The 10,175-nt window shown below is 44.1% G+C and overlaps 1 protein-coding gene across 1 annotated transcript; it reads right to left on the bottom strand.

Annotated features, from left to right (window-relative positions):
• Nucleotides 1–5,266: 5,266 nt before the first annotated feature.
• On the bottom strand, nt 5,267–6,148 carry LOC139331010 (uncharacterized). The gene has a single exon (XM_070962246.1). It carries the CDS (start codon nt 6,146–6,148, stop codon nt 5,267–5,269), a length of 882 nt encoding a protein of 293 aa, XP_070818347.1.
• Between the last annotated feature and the right edge of the window lie 4,027 nt (nt 6,149–10,175).

Here is a 10,175-nt window from a genome sequence, read left to right as displayed (position 1 = left end):
ATGTTTCTGTCAACTGTGTTCTTTGTGTTCTACTGTGTGGTAGTGTAGAAGGTGGATAGTCAAATAAATTAATCATTAAAAAAAATAAAATAAATAAATCGCATGATCACTCACTCATGTGATTGGAGTTGCTATCCAGTCACATGAGGGTTTCCTTTTAAAATGCCTGTGGAATCATCCAATGGTTGTTTGTGAAGCCAGCAGGCCAACCTGAGTGTATCAACGTCAGTGGCATTTATGTGCTAATTAGAGCTATTCGCACCTTCGCGGAGGTGCAAATAACCATGCACCCCACCAACAGATGGTTCGTTTACGACGATATTCGGAGCGGGTGAACTTCCCCATAAACTCCCGTAAATTGCTGATAATCAATGAAATTACTGGTCGTAAATGTGGTTTTTCATGCAGTGTATGGAAGGAATGTGTCATATTGTCATATATTGAAATATATTTTCTTATGTATTGCAATATAAATTCTAGTATATTGTAATATACTTTTGTTTTGTAAGGGAATGTACATTAAACACAGTTAGTCATGAATGTAGAATGTGTTTGAGCCGACAGAAACTGGGCTTGTTGTTCTAGTTAACAACATGGTCACTCTATGAACCGGGCTAACAGTGCATAACAGACTACATCAATTTCTGCGTGGACTGTGTTGTCCCTAGGTTATCCATTGTTATTCAAATAACAATCCATGGGAAACAAAGGACATTAAGGTCTTTCTCAATGCTACGAAGAGGGCTTTTAGAGCTGTCGTTAGTAAAGAGGTGAGGACAGTATGGGGGACCTGAAGATCAGGGAGACAAAAGAGAGGTACAAAAGAAAGCTTAAGCAGAAACTCCAGCATAACAACATGAGAGAGATCTGGGATGACATGACAACCATCACTGGCTTCAGTGGAGCTGAAGGCAACCTGTACAGGGCTAAAGCACTTAATCTGTTTTTGATTTGACATGATGGCCCTGCCCATTTCCCATGGCTCATCTCCTGTCTGGCTTCTACCACCACTTACTCCACTGCCCTTCCTCCTCACAACCCCCAACTAATGGAGGTCATTTTTCACCTCCCCTGGCTTCCAGTCTAACTGCCCTTTCCAGCACTTCCAGCACTTGGATGCTCAAAACTTGTGCCCCCCAACTATGAGGAGTGCTTTACCAGATCTTCACTATGAGCCTGAGCCTTCAAAGGGTCCCTGTGCTGTGGAACACATCCTGCATTGTTCCTATGGCAAAGACATTGAATCTCAGCGGCTCCAAGGACTACAGACCAGTGACACTGACCTCCCATGTAATGTAGACCCTGCTAAAACTCGTCCTGTAGCAGCCCCAACCTCCATCAAAGTACTTCAGAGTGAACATAGTCAATAAACTGGACTGAGCTAAAACCATTGAAGCCCTTTACAAGGAGGGCCAGGGCCATCTCTCCTGAGTCTGTCTGAGATCCTCAACATCTGCCTGAGAATGCTGAGGATGTTTTATGAGTCTGTAGTGGCCGGTGCTCTCCTGTTTGATGGGTCAGCAAGTTCAATTCAATTCAATTTTATTTGTATAGCGCCAAATCACAACAGAAGTTGTCTCAGGACACTTTCCATATAGAGCTGGTACAGACCAAGCTCTTTTATCTACAAAGAAACCAACAATTCCCCCATGAGCAAGCACTTGGCGACAGTGGCGAGGAAAAACTTCCTTTTAACAGGCAGAAACCTCGAGCAGAACCAGACTCTGGGTGGGCGGCCATCTGCCTCGACCGGTTGGGTGAGAGAGGAAGAGCAAGAGAGGGAGAGGGAGGGAGGGAGACAGACAGACAGACAGACAGACAGACAGACAGACAGACAGACAGACAGAAAAGCAGTCAGAGAGAGAGAGACAGAGACAGAGAGACAGACATGCAGTCACAGTAACAGTGACAGTGGATGTAATAACAGCAGTAGCAGTTGCAGTGGATGTCAGGCAGGGCCAAGGCAGGAGATGCAGCTGAAATCCACAATCCAGATTCAGCCACTGTCCATGGGAACCTGCAAGATGACAAAGCACAGAGACTCCGGGGAAGGAGCTAAGTTAGTAACACGCTGTGGTAGGACATGAGAGCGTGCGGATGGAGAGGGACAGAAGGACGGAGGAGCTCGGTGTATCTTTGGATGTCCCCCGACAGTCTAATCCTATAGCAGCATAACTAGGGGCTGGTCCAGGACAAGCCTGAGCCAGCCCTAACTATAGGCTTTATCAAAAAGGAAAGTTTTAAGCCTACTCTTAAATGTAGAGACAGTGTCTGCCTCCCGGACAAAGACTGGAAGATGGTTCCACAGGAGAGGAGCTTGATAGCTAAATGCTCTGACTCCTGTTCTGCTTTTTGAGACTTTAGGAACCATAAGTAGACCTGCATTCTGGGAACGCAGTGTTCGAGTAGGGCAATAAGGTACTATAAGCTCTTTAAGATAAGAAGGTGCCTGGCCATTTATGGCTTTATAAGTAAGGAGGAGAATTTTAAACTCTATTCTAAACTTTACAGGGAGCCAGTGCAAAGTGGCGAGTATTGGAGAAATATGATCTCGCTTCCTGGTTTTTGTCAGAACACGTGCTGCAGCGTTCTGGAGCAACTGGAGAATATTCAGCAACGAATTTGGGCAGCCTGATAGTAAAGAATTGCAATAATCCAGCTTGGAAGTTACGAATGCATGGACTAGTTTTTCTGCATCATTTTGAGACAAAATATGCCTGATTTTTGCGATATTACGTAGGTGAAAAAAGGCAGTCCTTGAAATTTGTTTTACATGGGAGTGAAAGGACATGTCTTGGTCAAAGATAACTCCCAGATTCTTTACAGTGGTGCTGGAGGCCAGCGCAATGCCATCCATAACTGCTATGTCATCAGAAAGTGACTTTCTAAGATGTTTAGGGCCTACTACTATAACTTCAGTTTTGTCCGAGTTTAGCATCAGAAAATTGCAGGTCATCCAGGTCTTTATGTCATGAAGACATGCTTGTAGTCTAGTTAACTGACTGGTTTCTTCGGGTTTCATTGATAAATATAGCTGGGTATCATCTGCATAGCAATGAAAATTTATTGAGTGCTTCCTGATAATCTTACCTAAAGGAAGCATATATAAGGTGAATAGAATTGGTCCAAGCACAGAACCCTGCGGAACTCCATAGCTGACTTTAGTGAGCACAGAGGAGTCGTCATTAACGCGTACAAACTGAGAGCGATCTGACAAGTAGGATTTAAACCAGCTTAGCGCAGTTCCCTTAATGCCAATGAAATGTTCCAGTGTCTGCAATAGGATGCCATGGTCAATGGTGTCAAATGCAGCACTAAGATCCAGTAAGACTAGTACAGAGACAAATCCTTTATCAGATGCAATTAGAAGGTCATTTGTAACTTTAACCAGTGCTGTCTCTGTGCTATGATGCACTCTAAATCCTGACTGGAAATCCTCGAATAAACTATTATTGTTTAGAAAGTCGCACAGCTGATTGGCAACTGCTTTCTCAAGAGTTTTTGAGAGAAAGGGAAGGTTGGATATCGGTCTATAGTTGGCTAAAACCCCTGAATCAAGAGTAGGCTTTTTCAGTAGTGGTTTTATCACAGCTACTTTAAAGGACTGTGGTACGTAGCCTGTTGATAAAGAGAGATTGATCATGTCTAAAACTGAAGAGTCAATTAGAGGTAATACTTCTTTAAACAGCTTAGTCGGGATAGGATCTAAAATACAGGTAGATGATTTTGATGATGAAATTATTGAAATTAGTTGGTGAAGGTCAACAGGAGTAAAACAGTCTAAGACTGCGACAGACTGAGTAACAGTTTCTACGATTTCTGCGTTTGAAGACAAAACAGTACCTGTTAACGGCAGGAGTCGATGAATTCTGTCTCTAATAGTTAGAATTTTATCATTAAAGAAGCTCATGAAGTCATTACTGTTCAGAGCTAAAGGAATACATGGTTCAACAGAATTATGGCTCTCTGTCAGCCTGGCTACAGTGCTGAAGAGAAACCTGGGATTGTTCTTATTTTCCTCTATTAGTGCAGAGTAATAGGCTGCCCTGGCACTGCGGAGGGCTTTCCTGTATATTTTAAGACTGTCTTGCCAGGCGGACCGAAATTCTTCCAAATTGGTAGAACGCCATTTCCTTTCTATTTTCCGTGAAGTTTGCTTTAATTTGCGGGTTTGAGGAGTATACCATGGAGCTAACCTCCTATGTTTAATTTTCTTCTTTTTTAGGGGAGCAACAGAGTCAAGTGTCATACGCAACGATCCTGTAGCACTATCAACCAGGAAGTCAATCTGGGAGGGACTAACGTTAGCATAAGACTCCTCTGTTGTATTGAGACATGGCATTGAATTAAATACTGTCTGGTATAAGAATTTTTGCCTACTGGCTGGTAGTCTGGTAATATGAATTCGAAAGTTATTAAATGATGGTCTGATAAAAGAGGATTCTGTGAGGAGACTATTAAGTCTTCGATTTCAATGCCATATGTCAGAACAAGGTCGAGGGTGTGGTTAAAACAGTGAGTCGGTTCATGTACATTCTGGCGGAAGCCAACTGAGTCTAATACTGAGATAAACGCAGTGCTAAGGCTGTCATTATCAACGTCGACATGTACATTAAAGTCACCTACAATAATTACTTTATCTGCTTCAAGAACTAAACTTGATAGAAACTCCGAGAACTCAGCTATAAATTCGGAGTAAAGACCAGGAGAGCGGTATACTACAACAAATAAAAGTGGCTGCACTGTTTTCTATTTCTCATGAGAAAGAGTGAGAACAAGGCTTTCAAATGAGTTATAGTCGAGTTTAGGTTTAGGGTTGATCAAAAGGCTTGAGTCAAAAAATGGCTGCAACTCCACCTCCTCTGCCGCTGCCTCGAGGAATGTGGGTATTAATATGGCTCGGAGGAGTAGCTTCATTTAGGCTCATATACTCTTCAGGACACAGCCAGGTTTCAGTCAGACAAAATAAATCAGCATTATGGTCTGATATTAACTCATTTACTAGAGCAGCTTTAGAGGACAGAGATCTGATGTTAAGGAGTCCACATTCAATTCTCCTATCTTGTTGTACTATTGCAGAGGTTGTTCTAATTTTAATTAGATTCTTATGTTTAACTCCTCTTCTCTGTACTTTTGGTTTACTTGGTTTACGTGGTCGGGGGGCAGACACAGTCTCTATGGAGTGTTGGGTGGGTAACTGCTCTAATGGAGGCGCAGAGAAGCGTGTAGGACTGCAGCTCTGCCTCCTGGTCTCAACTCTGAGTTGTCAGGGGTTAGGTTCATAAATAAAATCGGTCAGATTTCTAGAGATGAGAGCTGCTCCCTCCAAAGTGGGATGGATGCCGTCTCTCCTAATCAGACCAGGTCTTCCCCAGAAAGTCTGCCAATTATCAATGAAGCCCACACCGTTTGCTGGACACCACCTCGACAGCCAGCGATTGAACGATGACATGCGGCTAAACATATCATCACTGGTCAGATTTGGCAGGGGTCCAGAGAAAACTACGGAGTCCGACATCGTTTTAGCATATGTACACACCGATTCCACATTAATTTTAGTGACCTCCGATTGGCGTAACCGGGTGTCATTACCGCCGACGTGAATAACAATCTTACGGTATTTACGCTTATCCTTAGCCAGCAGTTTCAAATTTGATTCGACGTCGCCCGCTCTGGCCCCCGGCAGGCATTTGACTATGGTCGCTGGTGTCGCTAACTTCACATTTCTCAAAATGGAGCTGCCAATAATCAGAGTTGGTTTCTCAGCGGGTGTGTCGCCGAGTGGGGAGAACCTGTTAGAAACATGAAGCGGTTGGTGGTGACCCGTGGGCTTCAGCTTGGGACTATGCTTCCTTCGAACAGTCACCCAGCCTCCCTGGTTTCCCGGCTGCTCGGGAGCTGTCGAGGGACGGCTAGCCGGAGCTGCACTTGGTCGGTCCGCACCGACTACGGGGGCCTGGCTAACTATAGCTAATGGTTTTGTTTCCATGGTGCGGAGCCGAGCTTCCAATTCACTAAGCCTCGCCTCCAACTCACCAAATAAACTACATTTATTACACGTACCAGTATCACTAAAGGAGGCAGAGGAGTAGCTAAACATGTGACACACCAAGCAGGAGAGAGCTGGAGAGCGACAGAGAGAAGCCATCGCTAGCTGCTAGGCTAAGTTGGTATAGCTAGCAGAGCAGACAAGCGCGTAGACAAATAAAATTGACGGTCGCTAAATAAACAGACTTATGGGTGCTTGAGCAGAACTAATGTTACTCTAGAGCGCGGATAAAAGGCCGCTGTAACAAAACACAGAGCAAATTACACTCAGAGGAACAAGAGCGACAAACGCACACTACTCGTAAGGCAGCAACCAGAAACAGGAAGTGAGACGATACGCTTACCTCAGCACGTCAGCACGTCAAGTTGAGGGTTACAGACCACAACGGACTGAACAAACTAGTTTGGAAGACCAAGGACATTCTGGGGGTAGAGCTGGACTCCCTGGAGACAGTGTCAGACAGAAGGATGCTGCCCAAGCTAAGAGCCATTCTGGACAATTCTGGCCATTCTGACAACATCACCAATCCTCTCCTGGACTCCCTGCAGTTTGCCTACAGAGCCAACAGGTCTGTAGACAATGCAGTCAACTTGGCCCTCGACTTCATCCTCCAGCATCTGGAATCCACAGGAACCTACACCAGGATCCTGTTTGTGGATTTCAGCTGTGCCTTTAACACCATCATCCCAACCCTGCTTCAGGAGAAGCTCTCCCAGCTGAGCGTGCCTGACTCCACCTGCAGGTGGATTACAGACTTCCTGTCTGACAGGAAAAAGTGTGTGAAGCTGGGGAAACACATCTCCGACACAAAGACCATCAACACCGGATCCCCTCAGGGCTGCGTTCTTTCTCCTCTGCTCTTCTCCCTGTACACGAACAGCTGGCACCTCCAGTCACCAGTCTGTCAAGCTCCTGAACTTTGCAGACGACACCACCCTCATCAGACTCATCTCTGAGGGCGACCATCTGGTGACCTGGTGCAACCAGAACAACCTAGAGCTCAACGCTCTAAAGACAGTGGAGTGGTACTGATGCATGCTCTTATCTCCTGCCATCTAGATTATTTTAATGCCCTGCTCTCTGGTCTTCCTAAAAAGACTATCTATAACTTACAATTACTCCAGAACTCAGCCGCACGTGTGCTGACGAGGACCAGAGGGCGGGAGCACATTACACCAGTTTTAGAATCGCTGCTTTGGCTCCCCGTGTGTTTCAGGATCGACTTTAAGGTGCTTTTATTAGTTTTTAAGTGTCTTAATGGTCTTGGGCCATCTTATTTATCTGATCCTGAGGTCCTCTGGCACAGGCCTTTTGATTGTTCCAAGGGTTCAGACCAAAGCCCATGGGGAGGCGGCATTCAGCCACTATGGTCCGAAGCTTTGGAACAGCCTGCTGGAGTGTATCAGGACCGCAGAGACTGTTGGTGTTTTTAAAAGAAGGCTCAAGACTCACCTTTTTAGTTTGGCTTTCAATTGATTTCTTATACTCTTTTAACTCAGACATGTTTTATCCGAGCACATTGTCTTTTAGCTCTTAGGTCCTTTTATTTTATTCAATTTTAGGTTTTAGGTCCTTTATTCTATTGTCTTTTAGGTTCTAGGTCTTTTTATTCTATTGTCTTTTAGGTTTTAGCTCCAGTGCTTCCTCATGGGGGCCTCTGCGCTGGGAGGGGTGTCTGGTCTGCCCGCCGGGGCGTCGTCCTGGGGACCCCTCGGGCCCAGAAGACTGGGGGGCTCTGCCCTGCGTGTGGAGTCCACCCCGGTTTGTCTGGGTCGGGTGTCTCTGTTGCGGCGACGCTCCCTGTGGCCACGGCCGGTGATCCTTTGCAGTGCGGATGAGCTCCCCGTAGGTGGTTTTCTTTTCCTTTTTTTTTTTTTCCTCTCATGATGCCTCAGTGCCCTACCGTTTTCGATGGGGTGGGTGTGTGTGGGTATGTGGGTATGTGTGTGTGTGGTTGTGTGCGGGTGGGTGTGTCCATGATGTATGTTTGCGGGTGTGTTGGGAGGGATAGTTGCTTTTATATTGCTATGTTATGTTTTTATCTTTTGTCAATCACCTTGTGCTGCATTTTCAGGTATGAAAGGTGCCATAGAAATAAAGTTTGATTTATTGATTGATTGATTGATTGATTGATTGATTGATTGATTGATTGATTGATTAATTGATTGATTGATATAACCACCATGCCTTCGGTGCCTGCTGCTCAAGGAAAGGGGCCTTTCTGTATGGAGTTTCCTTGTTCTCCCCGTGTTCACCTGGGGTATCCTCCATAAAAAAAACCCCACTAAAAACATGCACGAAGATCACCACCTGACAAATGGTGATGGGAAGAAACTGGGTCCCCGGGCACCGCTGTTGGCTGGCATCCCACCGCTCCTGGTCTGCCGCAGAGGAAGGACTACCAGAATGGGTCAAACGAGGAGGAATTAATTTCACATAAGCATGGTGTGTGCATGTAATGGATGTGGTTGTGTGGAGTGATTAATAAAGTATGTCTCTTCTCTTCTCTTCTCTTCTCTTCTCTTCTCTTCTCTTCTCTTCTCTTCTCTATAGTTTTACAGTCTTTACACCCTTACCAAACCTCCACCCAAGAAAAATTACCACATCAATTTGTTGTCCTGAATAAGAATTATTTTTATGTTAAACAGGCATGCAACCTGTAGTTTCATGTAGTTTTTATTAGGATTGTTGTCATATTTGAAGGGAGGAGTCAACCCTAGCAACAAATACAATTCAAAAGCTAACTAATTAGTGCCCTATTACACTTCAACATTGCTATGTCATGGATGTGCATGCACTGGGTTCTAGTTCTGGCTAAATCTCAATTACAGTTCATATGTCCACTGGAATCATTTTAGGAATACAGAATCCTCCATCAGTTTTCTTAAGTATCCAAAATTTTTCAGCAGCTCTCAACTGGCTCCCACTAACTGCTTCAAATCACAAATGTTTACTGGCCACTAGCATGGCACCCAAATACCTGAAATTCCTCATTCAGGTTTATGAGTCTTCTTGTGCATGGCAATGTGCCCATGGCCAATTACTGTTGCGAAACAGGGAATTTCTCTCTCTTTTTAAGCACTTTTCTAGAAGAGTAAACACAATTTTGTTGTATATTCTGTGCAATGACAATAAAGGCAATCTGAATCTGAATCTGAATTCAATCCAAACTCTAGTCCTGTGTGCTCACTCATTGTTACCACACTTGATTCAGTCAGCAGAACCTTGAGAAAAAAATTGCTAAAAGTCAAATAATGACATTTTTCTAACCCCAATGTAGTTCAAAGTAGTTTTAATCCAAATCTTTCTCGAACCTGAAGAGATTTTTTTGTCTTATCATAATCAAAGTAAGTAATATGTCTAATTTTTTCAAGACAATGGGAAACAGTCAGTTTTGTTGTTTAGTTGTAAGGACTTATAAGCTCCTGTCAGTGTAATCTGTACCATGACGCACAAAATATACAAAAAAAAAAAAAAAAAAAAAAAAAAAAAAAATTAATGAACAACTCCAAAAACAAGAAAATAAGACAGAAGAATCATGGACATACACAGAGTTGTTGTGAATGTAAAAACTTGTTATTTGGACAGTTGACATTCAGTGCTGCAATATAGCCAATATAGAGGCCGGGTTGAGAACGGGAAAAATGGGAGAAAGACGAAGCATGCAGAGCTGCTGCACGTCCTATATTCTGACCAAGGGCTCTGCTTCACTCTTCATGGTTAATGTCTCTACAATCCATCAGAGCCTCCATCTGTTCACTGTCACTCTGCCATCTATCTATCCATTCGGACCTCAACCTCTCTCTCTCTCTCTCTCTCTCTCTCTCTCTCTCTCTCTCTCTCTCTCTCTCTCTCTCTCTCTCTCACACACACACACACACACACACACACACACACACACACACGCACACCCCTCCCCAAGTAGACAGACAATGGCACTACTATGAATCAGTACACCATCTCCACTTTTTCTGAACTCTGACACCCTGCACACAGGAAAATAGTTTCCTCATTGCTTCTTTGCAAAATAGCAGTTTTGTGATATCTGCATTGATACATGCAAACCTGTGACTGGTTGGTCTGCACAGCTTTTAGATTTTTTTCCCCTTCATATATCATTGGTTAA

Source organism: Chaetodon trifascialis, chromosome 5, assembly GCF_039877785.1.
Source record: "Chaetodon trifascialis isolate fChaTrf1 chromosome 5, fChaTrf1.hap1, whole genome shotgun sequence".
Lineage (NCBI taxonomy): Eukaryota > Metazoa > Chordata > Actinopteri > Chaetodontiformes > Chaetodontidae > Chaetodon > Chaetodon trifascialis.
Note: the sequence above shows the minus strand (reverse complement) of the source record. Positions and strands in the feature narration are given on the sequence as shown.

What these genes read in the sequence shown, in the direction of transcription:
- LOC139331010 (XM_070962246.1), bottom strand. Translation starts at nt 6,148, where the DNA reads ATGGCTTCTCTCTGTCGCTCTCCAGCTCTCTCCTGCTTGGTGTGTCAC.